General features: G+C 48.2%; 1 protein-coding gene and 1 long non-coding RNA gene across 4 annotated transcripts; one reads left to right on the top strand and one right to left on the bottom strand.

Annotated features, from left to right (window-relative positions):
* Window positions 1-131: 131 nt before the first annotated feature.
* Ccdc42 (coiled-coil domain containing 42) lies at window positions 132-14647 on the bottom strand. The gene is made up of 7 exons (XM_006973493.4): window positions 14508-14647; window positions 14076-14181; window positions 13541-13645; window positions 10862-11059; window positions 5372-5593; window positions 4978-5136; window positions 132-409 (listed from the first exon to the last, which is right to left on the bottom strand). Exons 1-7 carry the CDS (start codon window positions 14588-14590, stop codon window positions 332-334), a joined length of 951 nt encoding a protein of 316 aa, XP_006973555.1. The 5' UTR covers window positions 14591-14647; the 3' UTR covers window positions 132-331.
* On the top strand, window positions 14132-18854 carry LOC121831323 (uncharacterized). Of its 3 annotated transcripts, XR_006074684.2 has the most exons (4): window positions 14774-15092; window positions 16144-16229; window positions 17561-17693; window positions 17917-18854. It is a non-coding gene; the product is annotated as an uncharacterized LOC121831323 (long non-coding RNA). The 3 variants fall into 3 exon arrangements; XR_013041696.1 differs by lacking the exon at window positions 14774-15092 and adding an exon at window positions 14132-14237 and having other exon boundaries at window positions 16144-17693; XR_006074683.2 differs by having other exon boundaries at window positions 16144-17693.
* The last annotated feature ends 8737 nt before the right edge of the window (window positions 18855-27591 follow it).

Below are 27591 nucleotides of genomic sequence, written 5' to 3'. Positions count from 1 at the left end.
TGAACACTTAACTACATTTAAGTCTGAGGGCCAAGAGCTACCCGGTGAAAAGTGGCCAGCTCTTAGATGGGGTGCATGTCTCCCCTCACTGACTCTTTCCCTACGAACCACTTCTCAAAAGGAGAGGCAACTTCAGAGCCAGCTTCTTAAAACATTTAGTGCTCTTGGGGCTGGGATAGACTGGGGCCACAGGGGAAAACAACAAAGGGTGTGTCATCAGGAAGCCGTTGGTCTTCAGCAGCTGGACTAGGGGCCTGGACCACAAGCTCCGTAGGAACATTCTCGCGCTCTTTCTCGGTGTCACGGAACATTCTAGAAACGTACCGCTTCCTTACACCCGGACTTGCTGCTGTTCCTTCTTCTTTACTTCCGTCCAGATGTCTGACAAGTCTTGTATGAACTGCTGGATCTAGCAAGACAAGGAGACAGCGTCAACCTCACCCAGCAAACACTCCCCAAGTCCCAAGATGGAGCATCTCCTTGGGAGGGGGTTCATCGGTCTCATTCTTGACTTCCAGAGGTCGCTGGCTGCTTCTGGAAATTTCACAGATTTTCTAGATGACCCTAAGAATCAGGCTTAGCAAACACATGAGTGACTTTGCTCTCATTATGCTCAAAATACATGAGAGAAGCAGCTTAAAAGGGGCTTATACTTTCAACGGCTTGTAGTCCACTGTAGAAGACGTGGCGGGGTGGCCCAGACCATGCTGTGGGATGTTCTGTAGGTCCTGTGGGAGCCCATTCTCAGGTTCTTTGTGGCGTTACCCAGCAGGTCCGTATAGAGGATGATTAGGACCATGGGCCTGAGTGCAGGTGTTTGAGATGGTCTGCACTTGGCTGTGCTGGGGGATGGTCTGTATGCTCTGATTGGTTAATAAATAAAACCTGATCGGCCGTGGCTAGGCAGGAAAGATAGGTGGGACTAACAGAGAGGAGATATAAAAGGACAGAAAGGCAGAAGGAGACGCTGCAGCCGCCGCCATGACCAGAGAGGCTGCAGCCGCCGCCATGACCAGAGAGGCTGCAGCCGCCGCCATGACCAGAGAGGCTGCAGCCGCCGCCATGACCAGAGACACTGCAGCCGCTGCCATGACCAGCAGCATGTGAAGACGCCAGTAAGCCACCAGCCACATGGCAAGGTACAGATGTATGGAAATGGATCAATTTAAGATAAAAGCACAGTTAGCAAGATAAGGACAGTTAGCAGGAAGCCTGCCACGGCCATACGGTTTGAAAGCAATATAAGTGTCTGTGTTTACTTGGTTGGGTCTGAGCGGCTGTGGGACTGGCGGGTGACAGAGATTTGTCCTGACTGTGGGCGAGGCAGGAAAACTCAAGCTACATTTGGCGCCCGAACTTGGGGCTAAAGAAAAAAAGGGTTAAAGAAAAAAAGGGAAGAAAAAAAAAAGGGACTAAAGACAAAGGACAAAAAAACAGGGATAAAGGCCGGTGTTATGAAAAAAAAAAATACTAAAGACAAAGTCCCTTAACCAAGAGGCGCTCCAATAAAGTGTGATCTGAGAAGAATCCTCGCGTGGTGGTAAAGAGGATTCAGAACTCAACACACGGAGCGGTGACGTCGGTAAGTTCTCCAGGAACGGTGACGTCGGTAAACGCCCCACAGTTCCTAATTCTCTCTCTCAAATGAGCGGCAGCCACCGGTTTGAGTTACTGGCGGGTTCCTGGCGTGTGCGCTTAACCTGCAGTAAGGCGGAAATGAGGCCTCTGCAAATGAAACATTAAGCTGCGTGGCAGATTTAGCCTTTGCTAGTACAAAACAAAAAACGAGGTTTCTGGGCTACACGCTGCTTGGATAAAGTAATATAAAAAATAAGCCATGTAAAGATGGATATCACACAAAGAGTTTGGATTATATTGTCTTTGGGATTTTTAACTGCAGAAAAACATTTGATCGTAAAAGATGTTGAGTTAAACCAATATGTATATATTAAAGATATCTTGACTTTAAAATTTGGATATAAGGATGTGTTACTTTGGAAAGGAGACTCTGCTTTTGTCTCTACAGAAAGCCAGAGGCTATGGATTTGTTCCAGATTAAGATACATCAGGTTTGACCAGCCAAGACCACCTGAAAGGTCTCCGATGACACCATGGCCCAGATGATCCAACATCCAGAATCGTTTCAAGGCAACTGGCTCAGACGATACGGTCTCACGGACTACTCCATGATCCTAAAATTTTCTTTGCATCCCCATAAGATACAGCGCCCCCCTCCAGCAGGAAGTAGTTAAGAGAAGCTACGCCCAAATTCCCAAATATACCAAGTTGACTTTGGAGATGTGTAAAAGTTAAAACCTTCCTTTAAAAAAAAAAAAAAAGAAAGGGGAAGTGCTGTGGGATGTTCTGTAGGTCCTGTGGGAGCCCATTCTCAGGTTCTTTGTGGCGTTACCCAGCAGGTCCGTATAGAGGATGATTAGGACCATGGGCCTGAGTGCAGGTGTTTGAGATGGTCTGCACTTGGCTGTGCTGGGGGATGGTCTGTATGCTCTGATTGGTTAATAAATAAAACCTGATCGGCCGTGGCTAGGCAGGAAAGATAGGTGGGACTAACAGAGAGGAGATATAAAAGGACAGAAAGGCAGAAGGAGACGCTGCAGCCGCCGCCATGACCAGAGAGGCTGCAGCCGCCGCCATGACCAGAGAGGCTGCAGCCGCCGCCATGACCAGAGACACTGCAGCCGCTGCCATGACCAGCAGCATGTGAAGACGCCAGTAAGCCACCAGCCACATGGCAAGGTATAGATGTATGGAAATGGATCAATTTAAGATAAAAGCACAGTTAGCAAGATAAGGACAGTTAGCAGGAAGCCTGCCACGGCCATACGGTTTGAAAGCAATATAAGTGTCTGTGTTTACTTGGTTGGGTCTGAGCAGCTGTGGGACTGGTGGGTGACAGAGATTTGTCCTGACTGTGGGCAAGGCGAAAAAATCAAGCTACAAGACCATGGCAGTCGGAGCATGTGGCAGTGGCTCTTCACATGCAAGGGACCAGCGAAGCAGAGAGTGTGACAGTGGATCAGCTGTCACCTTCAAAGGCCTGCACCTCGTACCCCACTTCCGCCAGGCAGGCTCTGCTGGCAAAGGCCTCACCCTCCCAAACCAGCGCCACAAGCACTTAGAACACAAGCCTCTGGGGGGACATTTCAGGTTCAAACCATAACAGCAAACTAGAACCAGAGGAGGGTTGGAGTTGGGGCCTGCTTAGAGGGAGTCAGACCCGCGCAGAAGGAAGGAAGGAAGCGGGTCACAAAGGACATCAGAGTAAGGCATCTTGCAGACAGAACTGTAAATGGTCCTCAGGTAACATCAAAGCGCTTGAGGGAACCCAGACCTGGTGTTCACTGCAATGATCTTGTGTCCTCAGGGGAAATTTAAATTCTACTCACAGGCTTCTGGTTTAAAAGCCTGTGGTCAGAGTGACATGGCATAGATTCAGAGGCTAAGGAGACGCAGCTGGGCTCCACACACAACAGCTCTGAAGAAACATCCGATTCCGGGGACAGAAGCCAGGGCCTCACGCATGCTGGGCACAGGCTGTAGCACTGAGCTGTGCACCCAGCCCAGCCAGTTTCTCATTTTTGAAAGGTGACTCCAGCTCAGGGGCAGAATGTGTGTGGGTTCAACCTCCCCTTTTCCTTAGACTTGCTCATGTCACTATTATTATTATTATTATTATTATTATTATTAATTTATATTAGCTGCTTGGCCACTTGACTTTATGACAATGCACTTATATTCTGCGGGAATGAAGATGGATATCTTAGGATATCCTTTGGGCAACATGAAGTGCTCCTGGCAAGGAAAATCAAGCCCAGATTTTCCTTGCCAGGAGCGCTTCGGGAAGTTTGATTCAGAAAAAAATAAAACTTGTGAAAATCCTTAAGGATTCAGAAAGCTCAGAATTTGGAGGAGACAGATTAGAAGCCCGGGCCCGAGTAGGGAAGGCACAGGTTGGGGCAGAGAGTGGCAGGTCACCAATTCCCAGGGCATCCTTCCCCACGACAGCTAAAGGAAGAGAGCTGAGCACACCGGGGATCTCGGAAACCAGGGTCCCATAACCCCAAGACGGCATTTATGTCTCTTCTCATGTATTCCCTCCCAAGCACAGAGCGCCATCTTCCAGAGCGGGGTTCCCTGGCTGTCCTGTCAGAACAGAATGAGCAACAGGAATGAGCAGCACAGTCTACCCATTACCGAGCCAGACGTTAAAGGGCTTCGCCAAAGTCTCCAACAATGCTACTCTCCTCACAGAAGGAGTTTTTTGAGATTTTAATCGACCATGCTATTTCAGAGGCTGGGGATGGCTCTTTTGGTAAAGTGCGTGCTATGCAAGCCTGGGGATCCAAGTGCTGAGCCCTAGCCACAGGTTTCCCTGGAAACCCGAGGATGAGAACTATTTCTGAACATAAACCGAAGGCTGTGCGATCAGCTTTCTAGGAAGGTGCCCGGCTTTGCTCCGGACCTATGCACAAGTGAAGAAGGAAGGTGGCAGCAGCCAGGCTCAGTCTCGCCCAGCCTCCCTCCCACAACGGAGCAGCCCCGACAGTGACACCTCGAGCCCACCTGAGACTCTGCCTGAAGCTGTTAGCATACACGGCCAACAAGACTGTTCTGTATAACCAAGGAGTTCAACAGTGGGTCCCTGCTCTGGCCCTGTGCTCTGAAGCCGACAAGGGTTTCGGGTGCTAATGCAGTGGGTCTCAGTGTGTGGCACCCTGGCCAGCAGTATCACTTGGGGAGTTACTAAATATGCACATTCATGAGTGCTCATCTTAGGTTTACTGAGCTGGAGACTTTGGGTGTGCCCAGCAATCTCCCAATTCCACCAGTACGTGGTCCCGACACTGTGAACATTTGAAGGCCACAACTCTGCCGGGTTCAGGCCTTCACTCGGCCAATTCAGAACCTCCTTGACCCTGCCACCCTGCTGGACCCAGCTCTGCAGCCTCCTCCTACCATGTCCAGTTGTTTGTGTGTGTCCTCCAGGGACACCTGCGTGGTCTCCTTCAGCTGCTTGCTCACGATCTGGAAGAGGTTCAGTGTCGCCATCTTGATGGTGCCAAGCAGGAGGGTCTTCTTGGCTGCTGTGTTCTGGATGTGTGCCCAGCGAGATTCCTGGGGAAGAGATATGGCAGTATATAAGCACAGCACAGTAAAGAGAGAATCACCTCTCTCTCTCTCTCTCTCTCTCTCTCTCTCTCTCTCTCTCTCTCTCTCTCTCTCTCTCTCCCCCCCACCGTGTGTGTGTATGTATGTGGCATCTGTCTGCACTTGTGCACACATACAGACCTCATGTACCCAGAGCCAGGACCCCCGCCCCCCCAAGCCCTACCCTGGACCTGCTGCTTACCCAGAAGATGACGTCGCTGCGGGCCCGGTCGAAGCGCATCTGCAGTCTTGCCAGCTCATTGTTGTGCTGGAGGATCTCATCGTCCTTCTCCTCCATGTAGCGGGCCAGCCGTGCCTTGGCCCGCTCAATCTTCTCCTGGCCTTCTTGTGCCGACTGCATGAGGTCATGATGCATGCTCACCAGCGTCTTGTACCGGGCGATCACCTCATGGATCTCTTCAAACTGAGGGGCCAATGGCCTCGGGTCACTGTATAGCTCTGGCTCTCGAGGGCCCGAAACAACCATATCAGCCCACCACCTCTGACCTGGACACCTGGACACCAGGGCAGGCAAGCCGTAACCATAACCAAGTATTATGAGAATATTGGGTTCTCCTGCGTTTATATGGGCTATGCCCCATATGTTGGAGTGTTGTTCACCTGGACCTGAAGTTCCTAATGCCAAATGCATATTAGAATCATCTAGGGACCCTTAGAAAAAATAGCCGCCCAGTGCCAACCTCAGAGATTCAGATTAGTAGCATGTCTATGGTAGATTAGAATTTTGCAGACTATCTCTAGGTAAGTCCAGGCCCAACTAGGCTTGAGAATTGCTCTGGAAAGCACCTTATCTCTTAAGGCAACAATGATCCTATTCAACGAGAATGTTCCAAGAGCCACTCACTTAGACCAGACAGAGCAGTGCTAAAATGCTACTGTCAGAGCAGGAGATAAGAAAGCCAGACCCTGTTCTTTTGAACTTTATAGCCTTGAGGGTGGCTGGGCACAGAGAGGACAGACAGACCACTAGTCAGTCAGTTACAACACAGCGATAAACCGTCTTCAGGACTGAAGGGCGGGGCTGTATAGGGCCCAGGCACTAACTCCGTACAGGGCACTCTTCAGCCTTTGTTCATCGCCTGCATCAGAAGTGGGGCTGGAGAGGGTTAAGTCAGTGGGTCAGGGGGTTTGCAGGATCCAGACCACCTGCTCCAGCAGGGTCCAGAAGCAGAGAGTTTGCCCAGCGACATCTCTACAGAGGGCGATGTCACCTCCAGCTCCGTGACACCAATGCGCCTCCCCGGGGACCATCACAGTGTGCCTGCTCAGGGACTCTCTGAGCACGTCTCCGTATTATGACAGTTGTGGCAGACTGGTGTCCAGGAACTGTCAGGCTGGTGTTTTTCCCAAATGTTCTTCTGGGGAAAGACCACTCCAGGCAGTGTTGGAGGAGGTGGGAACAGCCGGGAAAGAACGTCAGTGAGAATAAATACAAAAGACTGAAACACTCGAGGGTCATTTTTGGAGGCTGCTGACGCTTTAATTTGCTATTCTGAACACTGTAAAGAATCAAGAGTTTGATGTGAGCATGCCAGTCCCAAACAGGAGAGAGAGGGGGGAAGATCTTGAATTTGAGGCTACCCTGGAGTAAGACAGCGAGACACTGACTCAGAAGGAAAAGAGATAACAAGCATCTTTCTAGAACTACTGGACTCAAGGAGCCAAAGACATTCTTTACAAAGTCCAGCCCCTACTGCCAGAGACACTCAGCCTGCGGGTTGCAGCCCCTTGGGAACTGAATGACCCTTTCACAGGGGTTGCATATCAGATATCCTGCATATCAGATATTTACATTATGATTGATAACAGTAGCAAAACTACAGTTATGAAGTAGCAACGAAATAATTTTATGGTTGGGGGTCACCACAGCATGAAGAACTGTGTTAAAGGGTCGTAGCATTAGGGAGGTTGAGAACCCCTGCTTTATGTACTAAATTTTAAAATAGCTTTATACCCCCTCAGTCAGTATCTGTCCACAACCACCGAGAAAACGAATATTATAATTTTTATCAGCAAAGACTAATTTTACCTGGTTTCAAACTTATCACTAGAACCACAGATGTGCTCTCTTTTGAGTCTGGTCTTATTTTGCTTAGTATGATGTCCATAATGCTTGAGAAATGTAAGAAGTGGTGTGGGAAAACTAGTTTGCACCTTGATGAAAACAAATCAAGTGCAACAGGACAATTATAGATGCGACAAAGTTGATGAGGAAAGTCCACGCACGAGGCCTCAACTCCACACAAGAACAGCTAAGGACTGCTGAGGTAGGGGGGGGGAATAGTCTCCCCGGCGATGAGCACACCAGCTGGTTATCCAGTACCAATGGTGAGCCCTGAGACACACACATACAAGTAGCATTATATAGACTGAGCAGAACTGAATATGTATATATTCATGTGTGTGTGTGTGTGTGTGTGTGTGTGTGTGTGTGTGTAATAACAATTAAGGAAAGAAGAGGTCGTAAATTTGAAAGAGAGCAAGGAGGGGAATGTGGGAGGGTTTGGAAGAATGAAAGGGAAAAGGGAAATAATGCAATTATATTATAATCTCAAAAATAAATTAAAAAAACAAAACAAATGCACATAGAGCCTTATTGCAACAATTGGGGACACTTTAAAATATCAACTAGCTATATATTTGCTACTAAAGAATAATATAAGCCTAAGAATAACATAAGCCTAAGAATAACATAAGCTGGGTGGTGGTGGTACATGCCTTTAATCCCAGCACTCGGGAGGCAGAGGCAGGCGGATCTCTGAGAGTGCGAGGCCAGCCTGGGCTACAGAGCGAGTTCCAGGACAGGCTCCAAAGCTACAAAGAGAAACCCTGTCTCAAAACAAAACAAAACAAAACAAAAAAAGAATAACATAACTGGTTTGACAATGGCATTGTGGTTATGATGTTTTTGGTGTATTTTTAAATTTTTATTTTCATTTTATGTGTATGAGTGTTTTGCCTGCATGTGTGTCTGTCTACGCACCAAATTCATGTAGTATCTAAGGCAGCCAGAAGAGAGCCATAAGACCCCCTGGTTACAGACTGTTATGAGTCACCAAATGGGTGCTGGGAATCAAACCCATGTCCTCTAGAAGAGCAGCCAAGGCTCTTAACTGCTGACCCATCTCTCCAGCCCCTTTTTGAGACAGTCTTACTATGTAGCCTGGGCTGACTTTGAGTTTGCTATGTAGACCAGGCTAGATTCAAACTCCCAGACATCCCCCTGCCTCTGTCTCCCCAGTGTTGGAATTAAGAGCATGTACTACCATGCCTGGCTCTGTTTGTTTGTCTTTGAGGCTAGGGTGTGGGCTTTGTGCCTCTCCTGGAACTCACTTGGTAGCCCAGGCTGGCCTCGAACTCACAGAGATCCACCTGGCTCTGCCTCCCGAGTGCTGGGATTAAAGGCGTGCGCCACCACCGCCCGGCGCTATGTTTTTTTTTTAAAGCTCTCATTTTTAGAGATATATGCTGAAATACTTATGGCTGAAGAAATAGCATCCTACTGCCAAATGATGGCGGTAGGAAGGCATGGGTCATACAGGTGGCCTTTGCTGGAGCTAGGTGATGAGTGACGGGTGTTCTCTAGAATGCATGACTCTACTTTTGTCTGTTTGAGATTTTCCATTAACCAAAAGTTCCTTGAAGTATCACCGACTGGTTATGGGCAGTTGGAAGAAAAGAAGAATTTTTAATTCTATGGTAGGATAACTGTGATTGACAATAATGAACTGTATATTTCAAAATAGTACAGAGGATCTGAATATCCACAACAAAAAGGAAATCATAGATGTTTGAGGTGATGGATATGTCAGTTACCCCAATGTGATCACAATGAAGTGCACACCCACAAACACAAACACACACACACATCTCAGTATATCCCACCAATGTGTACAATTATCATGTATCAGTTAAAAACACTATTTTAAGAAATTACGTTGCTGGACAGATGACTCAGAGTACTAGCTGCTCCTGCAGAGATCTGGCTTCTAGTCCCAGCACCCGCATGGTGACTCACAACCATCCTAACTCCAGTTCCAGGGCCTCCAGTGTCCTCTTCTGACCTCAGAGGGCACCAGGAATGCATGTGGTGCACAAACATACACGCAGGCCAAAACATTCATATACACAAAATAAAAAATAATGTGAAAAACAAGAGTTTAAAAATGAAAACAATCATTAATCGGAAAAAAAAAAGCCAAGCCATAGAAGCATGTGTATAATACAATGCATAGATTATGGACAGCTGATAGTCACAAAATATAAACATTCATGAAAATAAGAAATTTAAAAACTATGACACTGGTGACCCCTGAAGAGAGCAGAGAAAGATTGAAATTTGGAAGGACATATGAGGGGTTTAAATTACTAGTAGTGTTTTATTTAGAAAAAAAAAATGAAGAAAAAAGTTAAGATTATACAAAGCTGTGTGTTGAGTCCTTGAAAGATTAAATTTTTCTCTATGCTTTCCAATGTGGGGTAGGGGTGGAGAGAGGAGGAGGAGGAGGAGGAAGATGATGAAGAGGAGGGAGGAGGAGGCTGTAGAATGCAAAAGAGCAAAGGGCAGGGGTGACACCAGATGAGGCTCACAGCATGAGGAATGAGGAAGGGGCAGGGGTTGGATTCCAGAGATACTTGGGAGGCAGAATGGACCCTATCTGATTGATGGCTACAGGACTAGGGGGTGGGGTGAGGAGGAGGCAGTTATGGCGGACCGCAGCAAGTCTGAGGCAGTCAATCCTGCTAAAGAAAGAAAGAACTGGGGAAGAGGAGGCCCCAGAGGAGCCGGGGAAGGAGGGAGCAGAACAGAAGACAGGAGGGGATGTCAGAGGAGCCATGCCAACATTAAATGTTGCAAGAGGTGCTGCCGGAAGAGGCCTGAAAATTTCCTGAGCTGGGGTGACCCGGCCTGCAGAGACAGGGGGCGGGGCATGTACGGGGGGGCGTGTCAGGTAGAGTGGGGAAAATAAGGAGCTGTGCCATTTCCAAGCTATGGGGCCCTGAGGGGTGCCTTAACCTTCCCAGCCTCCGTCTCCCCATAAAGGGATGGTCTGTTAATTCTTCCCAGAGGTTGATGAGGGGACAGAAAGAAGGCTGCCAGCACAAACTCAGCCAGCCTGCAAGATGTCCTAACGCTCCAGGTCTTTGGAGGGTAGGTGTTTTTCCACATTTCCTCTCCTTCCTACCCTCCCTCCCTCTCTCTCTCCCTCCCTCCCTCCCTCCCTCCCTCCCTCCCTCCCTCCCTCCCTCCCTCCCTCCCTCTCTCTGTCTCTGTCTCTCTCTGTCTCTCTCTGTCTCTCTCTCTCTCTCTCTCTCTCTCTCTCTCTCTCTCACACACACACACACACACACACACACACACACACACACCCCGACTCAGGCATACCCAAACGCGTATGTAAACACTCAATTCGTGTATAGCCGTGCACAGATACACCATCAGCCCCTCCCACCCATTGAGAGCTGCACCTAACCTCGTGAGGGGCCTTGGCCATCTGTCCCCCAGGGTTGCTGCCTCTCCCCAGAGCAGGATAACCATTCCAGGGGCCCCTAAACTCCAGCCAGCTGGAGCTGAGCTCTGTTCCGTTAACTTGGGGGGGAGGACAAGGAAGGGTGCTGAGGCGGGGTGCTGTGGTGTAGCAGCCCCAGCCCCCCAGCCCCGGAGACCCACCTCAGAGTTCTCCACCACCTTCTCCAGGTACTTGTTGAAGATGGCATAGTCCTGCAGCTTGACGCTGAGCTTCTGGTGCTCCAGCCGCAGAGCGGCCATCTCCTGCTTGGCCTTGGCCAGCTCCCGCAGGCGCTGCCGCTTCAGCTCCCGCTCCTTGTTGGCTTTCTTCAGGGCGCGGATCCGTTTCTGGTCATTCTCCTGGGGTGGGGTTGGCGGTGTAAGTCTCTCCCTGAGACCCTGGCCTGCCTGGGGCGGGTGACACCCTAGGTCCCTTCTGTCTGTTGAACTCAGTCCACCCGAAGGGCGGGCAGAGCTTGCAGGGCTGCCCATGTTGGAGAGGAGGCGCGAAGGAAGAGGATTTGGTGAGCCTTTGGTTATTTCAAAGGACTTTGTAGAGCTAAGGGGCTTCTGTGACCTGAGGGAGCTGTGAGTGCGGAAATTTAGCTCAAGTCCAGAGGGGGGGGGGTCTTGAAAACCTGGGGGATGCAAACAGGGAATTCAGATTCTGTGGGAGTTGGTCCCTGGACTTCAGAGAGTGTGGCATGGGAAGAGAACACATAGAAAGAGGGACAGAGGAAGATCTCTCTCTTGCATCCAAGAAGGCCAAGGAAGGCTGGATGGAAGCAGGAAGCCTTTGACCAAGCTTGTGTGGTTCTGTTTTTAGTGGCGGCCATTTGTGTTAGGGGCAGATGGCTCAGCCGGGGTTGGGAAGCCCACATGTTCTCCTGATTTGGTACATAGTGCCTCCGTTTCACCAGCTGTCGGCTGTGAGGTGGAAGCCCCTCTCTTCCTTACAAAAGCCAAGGCAGTAATAATGCAACCGTATGTGGCGGAGACTCTGTGTGGAGGAGGTAGTTCAGCCTGGCATTGGCTTGGGCTGGAGGAGACGATACAGGCAATTCTCCCCAGAAAGGATGAGGCTTGGAGGGCAACTGCAGTCTCTGACCCTGCCCACTCCTTTCACTTCCCCAGGCGTCACCAGGTGTCTCCCTTCTCCTGTTGTGGCTCCTGTGATTCCTCGTGGATGGGCACATATGGTGGTGACACTTAGGGGCCATGGAGAAGTGCCAGGAAGCATCAGAGAGGCCCTAGGGACCATACATCTGAAAAAATGGTAGGTGTCTGGGCTCAATCTGAGACCTGCTTGAGGCAGAAAAACTTACTGATGTCTGTATTTGCAGCAAGTTCTATGAGATTCTGTAGCTGTGGACTGCCTGGAAGTCATTTGGAGAGTCCTTAACCCTCAAACTTCCTGCCCTCCCAAATCCTCCATCAGTTTTGCTCTGGTCCAGGCGGGCTGCATCTCAGAAGGAAGTGTCTGCTGCTCTGACTTTCCTGCTCTGCACAGTTGTGCATACAGCGGAATGCAGAGCGTCAAGAGCAAGGTTTCTCCAGAAGGGGGCAGCAATGGGCCCCTACAAGAGGGCCCAGCCCTTCAGGGCTTCTCTAGTGCTGTTCCCCGGAGGATTGCTGGCCAGCAAGTCTGGGTAGGTTTTTGTTTTGTTTTGTTCACATTTTTATTTATTTTTGTGTGTGCATGTGTATGAGTATGTACATGCTACAGTGCATGCCTAGGTCAGAGGACCATGTATGGGAGCCAATTCTCTCTTTCCAACGTGTGGGTCCTAGGGGACTAGTTCAAGCTGTCGAGTCAGGCTTGGGTGGCAAGCGCTTCTACCCACTGAGCCATCCTGCCAGCTCAAATCAGGGTTTTAGCACCACTAGCTCCCTCTCCCAAGTACTGATAAAGGGGGAGTGTTGTAGAGGACTGTCCTCTGCCATCTTTTGCACCAAGTCACAAATGGTCATCATAATTGGTCTTGCTGACTGTTGGTGCTCCCTCACTGAAAGGGGGTGGGGGTCATGGGATCCTCACCTGAGAACCCAGCCACTCCTTCCAACTAGTTGTATGCAACTCTGCCTTAGTTGCATATGGCCCTCGTGTCTCTGAGAGGGGTTGGAGTATATAGGTGTGTGTGGGGGGACAACGGGAGAGGCAACATCTATGTAACCATGAGGAAGCCATCGTCCATGCTGGGGACAGACCTTCCAGCTCTGCTTTAAGATGGTGCACCCTCCTGCTTGTACGCACTCACTCATGTTCTGTAAGTAACCCTAACAAACTCATTGGTTCCCCAGAGCCATTGCGACTTTAGAAGGAAGAGAACACTGTTAACCCCTTAACCTGGGGCAGAAATTCTCAAAACAGAATTCTTACAGGGTTCTTTGCTTCCTGGTCCTTCAATGGTTCCCTGCCTTCATCAGTTCCCCCATTTTCAGTGCAAGGACAAAGATGGAGAGAGCGAGTGAGTGAGTGAGTGAGTGAGTGGATCCAAACCCTCTGACTCACTGCTGTTTCCATGAATCTCTGTTAGGAGCACATCCATCTATCCATCACACCTACTGATCCACCCATCCACCCATCCACTTGATGTACTCGCTCAGGTACTGGCAAGGAAACAAGAGCCAACTAGAGAGCAGGGACTGATGGGTACCTAGGACATTACAAACAGCACGGTATATAGAAGATGCCTCGGAAAGCACCAGGCACTGCTGGAACACAGAAGATGCCTTTAACCCAGGGCGAGGAGCCTACAAAATCAAGTACTGGGGAGGAACAGTTTGCCCCTGTGCGGAGTGTAAATCCTCCAGCCTGCTGCAGCCCACACCGGTTCATACCTGGATGAACTGCTCAAACTTCTGAATATGGGCTTTCAGCTGCTCTTCCTTGACACCTAGTTCCTCCCAGCGCAGGTTCAGTGTTTCCATTCTTCGCTGGAATGTCTTTAGGGGATGTGAGAAGGTAGAAGTCAGGGAGCCCTCTAAGAGACATGGGTGCTCAGAAAGATTCTAACATCACTTGTCCCAGAGTGTTATATATCCTTTGGTGCAGGAGCATCTTGAAAGGCTGAGGAAGTAGCATTTGCCTAATAGATTCAATCCCCAACACCTCAAACAAAATGTAGTTACAGAAGGGCTTGTATTTTGCACTCCCCATTCTGCACTGTGCTTCTAGTGTAGTATCCCAGGACCCTGGTTCCCCTGAGACTCACACCCTTTCTGTTCTCTGAGAAGGAAAGAGACCAGAACCACCAGTCAGAATTCCAGCTCTAGCCACCCCACCCACAAAACGAGGGACCAGCATCCATTAATGTTGATCCAATCCCTTCCCTATCCCCACCCCTACCCTTATCACCCTAACTCCCCACCTCACCTGCTTCTTGTTTTCCATAGCCTGGTGCATAATCTTGGCTTCTTTCTTCTTTTCCAGGAGACGGATGGATGGCGAATCTGACTGATCCTCAACATTGGGGAACTTCCTGCCCAAGAAGTGTGAAAGGGAGACAGGGACCTTCTGAGGCTGGAGCAGGCTGGGGTAGGGAGTAATTCGGGGAGACAGATGCCCATGGACAGGAAAAGGGGTCTCTGCTCTCACTTTAGTGAAAGGAGCAGTGTGCTGAGGCGAGAGGACTACCCGGGCTTTCAGGAGCGAGCGAGGGATGGGGACCCAGTCAGGGTGGAGTTGGGCAATGGGATAAGGCAATTAGGATCACCAGGCTGTAGGGAAGAGCAAGCAGTGGGACCTGGTGTGGGTATAGGTGGTCCCGAACTCAGAGGTGAGGCAGACGGACTCCCAAGCACTCACTGCAGCAGCTGAAGAAGCCGCTCCCCATACTGGAGCCGGAAGTATTCGGCCAGGTCCTCCTCTTCCATGATGCCCAAACTCATGGTGGCAGCTGTCTCACAGCCCAGATGGCCTTCTTTTCAGAGGAAAACGATGAGTGGCAGAGCCCCGAGGCACTCGAGGGTGGTGGCTGGGTTCTCGCCCTCCTCTCCCCTTGCTTTCAAAGTCCCACGGAGAGTGGATGTCTGAGAGACACCACAGAAGCCAGCCAGAGGCTGCCTTAGTGTGATGCGCTCCTGCAGTGATAGGAGATCTGGTTACCTAGCAACAAACTGGCCTGGTTCTGTGGACGGTATCTGAGACCCACGGGTTGCCCTCTGACCTGTGTCCCCACTACCCGCACTCTCTTACTGAGGTCACCTCTCTGTTCCCGCTTCGCACCCTTCGGGAACTCTGGGAAGAAGTTAGGCCCGATTATATTTCGGGTTGCTCCCTTGCCAGGCAGGGAGGCAGGGTATGGCCATCCACCGCGGAGAAGGGAAGTTAGTGAGGAGAGTCCGGTGTGTGAAGCTGGCTCCTGCGGCGGCTTCCTTCCTACGTTTAGGGGTATGTGAGGGTGAAGGAGAGACTGGGTAGCAGAGAAAAAGGGTTGAGAAGGCTTAGCCAAGCCCAGAGAGGGGAGCGGGTGAGGTGGGCAGAGAAGTGTGGAAAGTGGGAAGCTGAGACACATTAGAAACCAAGTAGACGGCTGAGGGTATGTAGAGTTGGGGGGAGAGTTTATTAAGTACAATTAAAATGCACTTTTGATGCCGGGCGGTGGTGGCGCACGCCTTTAATCCCAGCACTCGGGAGGCAGAGCCAGGCGGGTCTCTGTGAGTTCGAGGCCAGCCTGGGCTACCAAGTGAGCTCCAGGAAAGGCGCAAAGCTACGCAGAGAAACCCTGTCTCGAAAATCCAAAAAAAAAAAAAAAAAAAAAAAAAAAAAAAAAAAAAAAATGCACTTTTGAGATTTAAGCGCGGGGTAGGGGTTGGCGCCAAAATACAGTAACGGAAAGGTTCCTTTGTTTAACTGGTTTATTTCACGATGGCTGCCGTCCTCCATTTCATGGGGCCCATGCATAAATATTTATTTGACTTGAGGTTAAAACCGTGTAGGCTTGGTGCCCTGTGCGAGACAGCATCCTGGGGACCTCTCCCAGCGCTAGGCCCTGGTGCTCAGCCCTCCCTGCTCCCTCCTCTCTGGTCTAGCAGCTCAAGATGGGATTGGCTGGGGCGGGATTGCTCCCGCCAGAGCCAAGGACAGAGCTTGCAAGCCATGGTGTGGGTCACCAGGCACACCTTGCCGTCTGTGCTCTAAGTTCCCGTTGTGAAGAAGAGTGGTTGGGTGGTCTGCCCACTCCTGTCCGACCCCTGGTCCACCCTCTCTTGCTCACCAGGGCAACAGAAAAAAAACCCACCCACTCAGACTCACTCCCCCATCCCCTCAGCACCCCCGGCCCACCCCAAAATCCCAAGGCTCAGAGAGATCCAGCAGGATGGCAATAAGACAAATAAATGATCCTAAATTTTGCAAAGGTGTGTGTGTGTGTGTTCTTTATCCAGACAGTCTGATACAGTCCATTTAGGCATTTCTGTATTTCCTCCCCTTCTCTCCCCAGGTGGTGTCTTGGTTTGGAGGGGCTGTGGGATGATGCCAGTCTTTGAGGAAGTTGGGTGCTTCTGGAATCATCTGCTACTCTGGGGTGTAAGACACACGTACTTGTCTGTCAGATCAGGTGGGCCAGGGCCAGGTTGGTCAACACAAGAACTGAGGCATCCTCCCCTTCCCAGGCAGCTCCTTGGGTCTCAAAACTCTTGGTGCTGTGTCACACGGTGCCTTGAGTGAGTCCATCTTGGGTCCAGGCACCGCATTATCCTGGAGGGCAGAGGGTAGTTACTGCCTTCCCAGGCTTTAGAGAGCAAGGCTGTGACAGCTCTCAGCTCTGCCTCCCTGACCTAGACTTTCTTTCAAAAACCTCTCTCCACCCCCATCTTTACCCATCCCACCCACCCACCCCACCCGGCCTCCCCCATATCACCACCCAACCGACCATTTTTGTCTTGCTATTTCTCTGACATAAAAATCTATTGAGTTTGTTTAAGTTAGTTATCTGATGGACTTAGATGCTGGAAACCAATAGGGATATTTTGCTTTCTGTCCTGCCCCATTATCCTCTGAGACTGGGGTACCTAGCCTAAGGGTGTAGCGATTGCCTAACGCACACAAGAATCTGGGTTTGACACCCCTCTCCCAGCACTAAAGAGAAAGGGGAAGAAGAATAGCAGAAAATAAAAGACATAACGCTAATATCTTGAAAGTGTGATCCTGGGATAGCGCTGGGTACACAGTCTCCCCGCTATCCTGGAGGATGCTCTTCCAGGCAGTGACCAGGGGTCCAAACCCCTTCCATCTTGTGGCTCCACTGTATTCACCTGGGTTGGCCAGATCACTGCCAACCCAGATGAAGATACACAGATGCTCTGTCTGCTCCTAAGTGCATCACGGTCTCCCACCCTTCACTTCTGACAGCTCCCTACACTGCAAGAGGCTGGGCACTGTTTGGCTGTGTCTCCAAGGAAAAAGAAATGACTTTGAAACACATCCAAACAGCCTGCGCTGTCTGTCCTCTTTTTGAGAACTGAAAAGGGTGTTTGGGGTAAACAGAAAGCAGAGCTTAAGAAAGAGCCCGGTAGTAGACAAAGAAAGAAAATAGGCCAACCATATCTCATATGCAAAAGCATAGTGGCAGCATTAGCAAATTTAATTTAGTTCACGCAGTCTCCGCCTCTCCTGGGAGAGTCTCTTCCGCGGGATGATCTCTAAGCCCCTTCCAGAGGGCTACTCTCAAATTATATTTCCTGGGACCTCCCACTTAAAAGAGTAATTTGAAGAGAGTAACCAGGACCTGCATACAAAAGCCTTAAATATTGGGAAATCTATTAATAAAATCAATTCTATTGCAATTCTCAAGAGAAGAATTGCAATCGTGACAGATGTCAATGTGGCATTGAAAATTCCTACATTTATCCTTGTAGAAGATACTAGTGAGTTTGCTGGGCGTGGTGGTGCACAGCTTCCGTTCCTGCCCTGTGCGACGGTGATGTGAAGATGTCTGTGAGTTCCAGGCCAGCCAGAGCTACAAAGAGAGCCCCCCCCCAATATATACACGTATGTATGACTCAGAAGTATTTTATTAACATGTGTAAAAGAGTCTGAACCCAAGAGATAACATTAATACTCATGTCAAAGGTGTTCTTGCTAAACTTAGGGATGCGGCAGGCTTTCTGCTGTCCCTACAACCGCTTAGCATTGTTTGGGATGCACTAGCTAGTGTGAAAACGACAAATTAAATTTAAATTTTCTTTCTTCTTTCTTTTTTACACAATGGCAGATGCTGTGATCGTGTACTGTGAAAATTCAAGAGGATGGTTAATTTTGATGATTTGAATTTAATGTGATACTATGCAGTTTGCAGACGGGATGAAGTGGATTTGCATGCACGGACATGAGAAGTGGGGGATGACAGATGAAGTGACGCAACCGAGCTGCAGAGCAGCATGCCTCACAGGATGCAGCGTGTGCATGTGTGCGGTGGAGGGCAGGCAGGCTGTGGGAGGCCGTCACCGGAGCTCTGGAGACGAGAATGGCATGGGGTGGGGAAGCTGTTTGGAATTTTTAAAACATTTTTTTTATTCTCCATATTGCTTGTTTATATTGTCTTGTATGTTTTTTTTTTTCATTAAAACCACACACACACACACACACACACACACACACACACACACACACACACACACGGTTTTTGAGACAGGGTTTCTCTGTATAGTCTGGACTGTCTTGGAACTTGGTCTGTAGACCAGGCTGGCCCCGAACTCAGTGATCTGCCTGCCTCTGCCTCCTGAGTGTTGGAATGAAAGACGTGTGCTGTCCGGCCTGGCACAACTCTGCACTTCATCATGTCTGAGGATCCCACGATCCACCATCCTGTTTTCCATGACGGCTGCATCATTTTCTGTTCCCACAACTGGTGACAAAGTTCTCTGCATCCTTGACAAAACTCGGCATCTCTGCTTTTCCCCCTTTATGTCAGTCACTCTGATGGGGATGAGGTGACACCTCATTGCAAGACAGAGTCCCTTTTTTGTTATAATGGTAATGAATGAATCTGTTCAATTATCAGTTGTTTAAAAAATATAGAGATAATCAAAGCTCCATCCAATACCCCGTCTTGTGTAACAGAGGCGACCATGAACTCATCACACACTTACGTCCAGCGCTGTGGTGATGTGTAGAAGACCAACACTTGGTCTTTTTTTGTACAAGAATGTGCACCAGCTGGGTGGTGGTGGTGCATGCCTTTAATCCCAGCACTCGGGAGGCAGAGGCAGGTGGATCTCTGTGAGTTTGAGGCCAGCCTGGTCTACAAAGCGAGTTCCAGGAAAGGCGCAAAGTTACACAGAGAAACCCTGTCTCGAAAAACCAAAAAAAAAAAAAAAAAAAAAAAGAGTGTGCACCAGGCTTTCTTTTGGGCCATCAACCAGCTCCCAAATCATGACACAGAGACTTCTTTATTGTTTGGTTGGTGTTTTGTTTTGTTTTGTTTTTCATGACAGCATTTCTCTGTGTAGCTTTGCGCCTCTCTTGGAACTCACTCTGTAGCCCAGGCTGGCCTCAAACTCACAGAGATCCTCCTGGCTCTGCCTCCCGAGTGCTGGGATTGAAGGCATGTGGTCTACACAGAGACTTTTTATTCGTTATGAATACTGGGCCTTATCTTTTGCTTGTCTCACTAGCTCTTATAACATAACCTGTTTCTCTTCAGTTACATCTTGCCTCGAGTTTTTGTCTTGCTTTTCCTTCTGTAGATCTTACTTGCACTGTGCCTGGCTTCCGGACCCAGGCCTGTCCTTCTCTTTCTCCCTCATTCTCTCCTCCCTCTTCTGCCTAGCCATTGGCCATTCAGCTTTTTATTAGACCAATCAGGTGCCTTAGGCAGGCAAGGGAAAACAGCAACACATCTTTACATAATTAAACCAATGCGGCACAAACAAATGTAACACACCTTTATGTAGTTAAAGAAACTACAACAACAAGTGTGTAGATTGTTCTCAATAAACAAATTCTGATTTATTGAGAAGAGTCTTGACCTCCCTTGTTATATGGAAAAGAAGTCTCATCTAAGGAGTAGAAGTTCAATCCCAGAGAATCAGAGGCGTCCTGAACAAAGGCCCTCTTCTTTATATAACAAACGGCATGGCAAATACGGTAACGGTAACAGCATGAAGTGTGGCTTGCTCCTCATCAACCGTTCACAGGAGTCTCACGAGGGAGAATGTGGTTTCTGGCCTTACTGACTCAGAACAGCACACAAGGCCACAATCAGATATCTTTCTCTACCCACATGATGCCCACAACATATCTGGGGGCGGGGCATTGTGGGATGGGGGAGCGTTCCTTTCAATGCCTACCTCATTTCAGCACATGGTCTTAGACCTGGTCACCACATCTCACAAACACCTACATTGGTCTAAGTCAGGAGCATGAATGGGCCACAAAGGAAGCCTAGGGAGCATGGTGCAGCTGAGGCTGTGGGTGCAGCTGAGGCCGTGGGTGCAGCTGAGCTTGTAGGAGTGAACTAGAGAAGTCCAGGGTGTAGCGAGGTGAGTTTCACTGTTTTCCTCAGAAGGTAGTTAATTCCGGGAGCTGGAGAGGTGGCTTGGTGGTTAAGAGTCCTTGTTGCTCTTCCAGAGGATCAGGGTTCAATTCTCAGCACCTACTTGGTGGCTCTGTAATTCCAGTTTTAGGGGACCTAACATCCTCTTCTGGCCTCCCCAAGCACTGGGCACGCATGTGGCGCACAGACATACATGCAGGAAAGCACGCATACATGTACTTAAAATAAAACTAATAAAGAAGTTAATTAATGCTGAATGGTTATGAGCAGACTGAGCACATGACTATAAATAACCCCAAAGCACATTGCTAACTTGGTTACAGGTTGGGTGAAAGTTTGATTTGTAAAAGGCAAACTTTAAAAAGCATCTCTCAGAAAAATCATTTCCACACAGTATTGGAATTCCTGGCCACTCCCCCAGCCACATGACTGCACATGCGCTGTCCAGTAGCCAAGCAAGGGGTTTAGTCATCCCGGGGTCTTACGTCCTATGTAATCCGTGTGCTGAGTGGTCACGTAATTTGCATGCAGCTTGATCGCATAATCTATGCGCATGCATGTGTAGCTGCGTAAGCCCATAAGCGCATGTGAGGGGGAATCCATAAAAAGTGGGTTACAGACTCCTCCCCCTCTTCTTCCTCTCCCTCCTTGCAGGACCATTCCCATAGGCCTAAGCACACTCCCCTCTGTTCCTTCTCTTTTTTTTTTTCCTTTTTTTTTTTTTAAAGATTTATTTATTTATTATGTATACAGCATATATGTCTGCAGGCCAGAAGAGGGCATCAGATCTCGTTACAGATGGTTGTGAGCCACCATGTGGTTGCTGGGAATTGAACTCAGGACCTCTGGAAGAGCAGTCAGTGCTCTTAACCTCTGAGTCATGTCTCCAGCCTATGTTCCTTCTCTTAATAAACTCTCAGAGTGGGTTTTTCCATACCTCGTGGCTTTTCTCCCACGGTAAACATCACTGCTTAATGAATAACATAGCACCGCATAATAATAACTCACACACAGTACCCGTGATGTGCCTGGTCCTCTCCTAGACTAGGAGGAAGTCTTGACCAGCCAGGAGGAACAAACGGCCCACAGGTTCTGGTGACTACACGTGGGGATAATATCTGCATGGGACTGCTCTTGCTACCACCATGAGTGACCGTGTGTGTGTGTGTGTGTGGGGGGGGATGGGGTAGGAGCCAGTCGGGGCCCACAGACCCTGGCAGCTCTCATCGACCCTTTCCTCCTGGTTATTGCTTCTCCCAATGAGGAGCCCTGTGAGTCCAAAGTCTGAAGCTTGGAAATAATCATTGGCTTTAAAACACAGAGTCCTCAACCACGGCCCAGAGAGGAGCTGTTCAGTAGGGTGCAGATGAGTGTAACATGCCAGCTTCATGAGTCGTTCCCCTCAGCATTCACACAGTGCTTCACACATTTCAGAGTAATCTGTAGATCTGATTCCTCACTTCTTCAGAATTCTTAACTATTCATAGATTTTTGTGGGGGAAAAAAGGAAAGCAAATTGTGAATTAAACGAGTTACTGAGACATGTAATTTCTAAAGCAGAATTATAAAAATCCTCTCATTTTCCCCCTCCAGAGTATTTTTCATGTTGATGAAGTGTGGTGTTTTAATCTGTTTGTTATGGCAACATTTAGGGCTTAGTTATGTTCCCTGGAGGACTGGGTGGTCTGAAGATGGGGGCTTCCATGGGCCAGAGAGATGGCTGTGAGCGACAGGTGTTTGCTGAGCTTGATTCTCAGGATGCTTATGAAAGTGGAAGGAGGGGGGAAGTGGTGGGGGGGACACTGTGGTCAGTAGGTAAAATAAATGAAAATCATGTTAGTTAAATTAAAAGAAAGTGGCCAGGCGGTGGTGGCGCACGCCTTTAATCCCAGCACTCGGGAGGCAGAGCCAGGCGGATCTTTGTGAGTTCGAGGCCAACCTGGTCTACAGAGTGAGATCCAGGAAAGGCGCAAAGCTACACAGAGAAACCCTGTCTCGTAAAACCAAAAAAACAAACAAACAAAAAAAAAAAAACCAAAAAAAAAAAAATTAAAAGAAAGTGGAAGGAGAGCCAACTCCTACAAGTTATTCTCTGACCTACACACACACACACACACACACACACACACACACACACACACACACACACATATTTTTAAATTAAAAAAATATTTGAAGATACTACCCTTGGTCCTAACCAAAAGGCTAAGAAGCAGGAAACTGAGACAAAGACTGGGAAGTGTGCCTCTTCACAGTGGACGGCTTCTGGCGGGGTGGGTTGGGGGAGGACTCAGTTATCTTTACGGGGCTGGCCACTGGGAGTTTGGCTGTGCTCCAGTGAGTATATGGGCAACACAAATTGGACTTGGTGTATTTTTTTTTCTTTTTTGGGGGGAGGGCACAAGGGAAGGAGGGGAGACCTGGGAGGAATGGGAAGCGAGTGTGATCAGGGTGCATTGTATGAAATTCCCAAATAATCAATACAAATAGTATGTTGGAAGAATTATTTTATGTGAAGGGTGTTTTGCTTGCACGTATGTCTGTGTACCATAAGCACAGTGCCCACTAAGGCCAGAACCCCTGGGACTGGAGTTCCAAAAGGTTGTGAGCTGCCACGTGGGTGCTGGGAACTGAACCTTTGTCCTCTGGAAGGGCAGCCAGTGCTCTAAACAGCTTAGCCATCTCTCCAGCCCCTAAACACAGTTTTATAGAGTTAGCGTTGTAGATGGTAGGTTATCATGCCAACTCCCCTCCCTGAAAACAGCTATCTTTTATTATTATTGTCATTTAAATCTTTGCAAATGACCAAAAAGTCACCAGTAACAAGATATAAAGCATCCACCGCCAGCCATCTTTTCACAGAATCGTTCTTTTATTTTATTTTTGGCAGCTTGCTGAGGCTGGGGATGCCAGGCCCACTCAGAGGCAGCTTCAAAGGCACTTCCAGGGACCAGATGAGGGGGGACCCCATTGTATTCATCTCATCAGCCGTGCTCACAGGCTGACCCTGGTCTTGGAGTCTGGCCTAAGTCACAGCCTGCCCTGTGGCTTGTCCCTGCAATGCTGAATGGCTCCCTGGTCATTCTGATTTCCCAACATTGGTGTTTCTGAGAAGAGAATCCCCAGGGGTCCAAACTAACAGATCTGCCAGGCAGCCACCGAGTTCACCGTTTCGTGTTGAAGGAGCATGGCTTTCTCCCTGTATCAGATGAGCTGTGGACCTCTCCCACCTGTGGAAGCCACTGCCTGTGACCTCATCACACAGGAAGATCACGTCAGAGGAACTTCCCTGTTCGTGGCCTTTCCCTCTGTATCTTCAGCAAGAGCACTTGGCTTCGCTTCCAGTAACCCAACAGTCATATTTCTCATTTTCAAGCATCAGATCTAATTAAAATAGATGATAGATAGATAGATAGATAGATAGATAGATAGATAGATAGATAGATAGACAGACAGACGGATACATAGATAGATAGATAGATAGATAGATAGATAGATAGATAGATAGATAGATAGATAGATAGATGATAGATAGATAATATTGCTGGGCAGTGGTGGCACATGACTTTAATCTCAGTACTTGGAAGGCAGAGGCAGGCAGATCTCTGTAAGTTCGAGGCCAGCCTGGTCTACAGAGTGAGTTCCAGGACAGTCAGGGCTACACAGAGAAACCCTGTCTCGAAAACCAATAAAATGAAATTAAATAATAAAATTAAATATTGCCCATGAATATGGAATGAAACTGTAAAGAACTAGAAATGATAAATAATAAACAACCAATTCAGAGTCGTGGGCCCTCCCTCCTTGTGGTGGTAAAGGGAGGGGCATAGGACCAGGGAGGGTTACTGTGAACTGGTGATAAGCCATGTTTGAAACTGGACACAGGAGATGCGGGGTTGTTTATTACATTAGCGTGTGTGTCTTTGGGATTTCTGGAATATTTTTATTTCATGAAAGGCCATATACTTCAGTATTTACAATAGCTTTGAAATATAATAATGTGTATGCTCCCATACTTGTTAATCATTTGGGCGTGTTCATTCTCAAGGTGTGCTAATTTTCCCCCAGGCCTCCTTATTTATTTATTTTTGTCAGAGTCTCATGCATCGAAGGCTGGCCTCTAACTCACAACGTAGTCAAGAATGACCCGGAACTTCTGACCACTGCCCCCCGCCCCCGCTACCCCCTGCTTCTACTTCTTGAGTGCTGGGATTACAGAGATGCACCACTACACCCTCTGTTTACGGGGGCTAGGGACTGAACCACGGGCTTCATGCATGGTAGGAAAGTGTTTTGCCAACTGAGTTACATTCCTAGAACCACTGTTTTTCTGTTTTTATTTGCTTTGTTTTTGAGGCCAAGCTAGCCTCAGACTCATGATCCTCCTGCCTCTGGGTCTGAGGTTATAGGAGTGCGTCATCACGCCTGATTTCTAATCCTATTTTTGAAGAGTGATTTTCCGCTTGTGAACCTCCGCCCACTTTCTCTCTCTTCTCTGCATCCTCTGAATATTGATTGACATCCGCCTGCTAAACTGGCATCCACTCCTGCTAACTCTCCCTTGTTGGGCACTGGGAACCGTGTGAAGTGTCTCAATGTTCCTTACCTGCCCCCCCTCCCCCATTTACCATATAAATTTGCAGGATTTCAGAGCTAGAACAACCTGAGATCATCGCTCCCAAACTCCTCATTATAGACAAGAGAAGAAGAAGAAAAGGAAAGTCAGAGGTTAAACTTCATCTTCAGCAATGCTGAGCCAGGATTTGAAACAAGGCTAATTACAGGATTCCCACAAGACTGCAAACCAGGGAAGGCTCCTGGGTCCTGTCATGGAGATGTGGCTGAGGTGGAAGGAGGTTGATGGGTACTGTACTTGAGAAAAACCGAGGAAATGCTAGGGAGACAAAATGTGATTAGGATGTGTGTGTGTGTGTGTGTGTGTGTGCATCTGTGTGTGTGTGCATCTCTCTCTCTGTCTGTGTGTGTCTGTGTGTGTACATCTGTGTGTGTGTGTCTGTGTGTGTGCATCTCTCTCTCTCTCTCTCTCTCTCTCTCTCTCTGTGTGTGTGTGTGTGTGTGTGTGTGTGTGTGTGTGTGTGTGTGTGTGTACACAGCCTATGGCCACTATGTGGCCACAAGAAAATGATCAACAAGGGCAGAGATGCAGGGGAAAAGGGAGGAGCACTGAAGCAGATACCAGGGCAGTCAGGCAGTTCCTCGTTGTGGTTTGAATGAGAATGGTCCCCATAGGTTTCTATGTTTGAGTGCTTGGCCCTATTTGGTGGAACTGTTTGGGAAGGATTAGGAGGTGTGGCCTTGTTGGAGGAGGTGTGTTGCTGAGGGTGGGCTTTGATGGAGGCACCTGTTACAAAAGAAAGATAATAAACTAAACAAACCTACCTCAAAGGAAACAATAGACTTCATTTATATCTAATTCAAATTAGACATTATACTCAGAGGGATGAAGGTAGAGGTCAGAAATGAATAAGGGAGAGCAAATGGAACAGACATCCTGGGCATGAAACCCACGTCAACCAAGTGCTGACCAGCAGGATAGACATGAAGAATAATCTGTGACTGAAAGACTGTCTTTAGGAACTCTCTAGAGGGCATCAGAAAGAAGTAAAAATAAAAACTAGGTTCATGAGTCTGCTTTCTGTCACTATAATGAAGTACATGAGGCTGGGTAGAGTGACATATTTATTAGGACTAGTGACAAGATGGTACTATGAGGGCTGCTCTCGTCAGAGGGAAATGTCACACATCAAGAAAGGAAGGCAGAGTCCAAGGAGGAGCCAATAGCAACCACCTATTCACCCTTTCTCTTAAGGTCTACCACCTCTCAACACCAGGGCCAAGCTTCCGACTAATGACACCACTGGGGGGAAATCACATTCAAACCGAAGCACCAGGATGCAGAGGAGGCAAACGTGAAGCCCTGGTGATAAGGGAAAAGAAGGGCCGGCGGTGAATATTTGGGTGAAAGTGATGATACACTGCTAAAAGAGAAGTTCATCTCTAGGAAAAGCCAAACTGAATTAACAACCAAGGAAACTCACACCACACTTAGACATATTACGGTAAGATTTAGGAATGCCAAAGACAAACAGGCAATTATTATTATTATTATTTATTTATTTTGGGTTTTTCAGGACAGGAGTTCTTTGTGTAGCCCTGGCTGTCCTGGAACTCACTGTGTAGACCAGGCTGGCCTTGAACTCAGAGATCTGCCTGCCTCTGCCTCCTGAGTGCTGGGGTAAAAGGTGTGTACCACCCCTGCCCAGTGACAATTATTTTTTTTTAATAATTTTTTTTTATTTTATGTGCATTGGTGTTTTGCCTGCATGTATGTCTGTGTGAGGGTGTCTCTTGGAACTGGAGTTACAGAGGAGGAGGAATTGTCTTAGGTCTAAGACAAACCCGATTTAAGCTGCCATGTGGGTGGTGGGAATTGAACCTGGGTCCTCTGAAAGAGCAGCCAGTGCTCTTAACCCCTGAGCCATCTCTTCAGCCCTGACAAACAGACAAATATTTTTAATCCTTACTTTGAAAGAGTAATTTGTTCTCATAATTCAAAAAATCTTTTAAAGTCATATACTGAAAAGTTAGTCTTTGCCTGGTGTGTGCCTTTAGTCCATGTAGGTGGACTTTTCTGTCCCATCTGCCAGCTCCCAAATAATCACAAGGAGACTTCTTATTAATTAAGAAAGCTTGGCTAATAGCTTAGGCTTGTTTTTAGCTGGTTCTTATAACTTAAATTAACCCATTTCTATTAATCTATGCACTGTCCTGAGGTTCATTTACCTCATCTACATACTGCCCATTCTGCTAGCTCTGCGTCTCATGGCATCTCCTTGTGACTCCACCCTTCTTCCCAGTGTTCTCTCTGCCCTGAAAATCCTGCCCAGCTATTGGCCATTCAGCATTTTATTAAACTAATCTGAGTGACACATCTTCACAGTGTACAAAAAGATTATTCCACAACAAGTACCAGCAGGTGAGTTCAAGGCCAATATAGCAAGTTCCAGATTGCCAAAATGACATAGTGAAGCCGTGTCTCAAGCTACCAACAAGGCTCACTTTGATCTCTTCTTTATCTACCACACCCATTTCTTCCCCTACAGGGTAGCTTTTATTTTGTGTGGGTGTGTGTATTTTCCAATTTTCTTTCTGCAGTCAGGTTGCAAGTAGACACGTTTCAGTACAAAAGGAACAAGGAGACACTGGTGCGCCCCTCCTAAGTCTTTCCTAATGTATATTAGAACATTTCCAGTATTAATACACGAAGAATTTCCGTTCATTGCACAGGTTTCTATTATGCATTTATACACAATTCATTTAAGAGGCCTCTTATTGGGCTCTTTCCAACTGTAGCTCAGTAACTATCCTTGT

Source organism: Peromyscus maniculatus, chromosome 8, assembly GCF_049852395.1.
Source record: "Peromyscus maniculatus bairdii isolate BWxNUB_F1_BW_parent chromosome 8, HU_Pman_BW_mat_3.1, whole genome shotgun sequence".
NCBI classification, from domain to species: domain Eukaryota; kingdom Metazoa; phylum Chordata; class Mammalia; order Rodentia; family Cricetidae; genus Peromyscus; species Peromyscus maniculatus.
The sequence above is the reverse complement of the archived record's forward strand: the minus strand, read 5'-3'. Positions and strand labels throughout refer to the sequence as shown.

Coding starts and splice junctions, on each gene's coding strand:
- Ccdc42 (XM_006973493.4), bottom strand. CDS start 14,590: ATGAGTTTGGGCATCATGGAAGAGGAGGACCTGGCCGAATACTTCCGG. Junction 13,646..14,075: donor CTATGGAAAACAAGAAGCAG/GTGAGGTGGGGA, acceptor CATCCCCTAAAG/ACATTCCAGCGAAGAATGGA. Junction 410..4,977: donor CACACAAACAACTGGACATG/GTAGGAGGAGGC, acceptor TTGTCTTGCTAG/ATCCAGCAGTTCATACAAGA.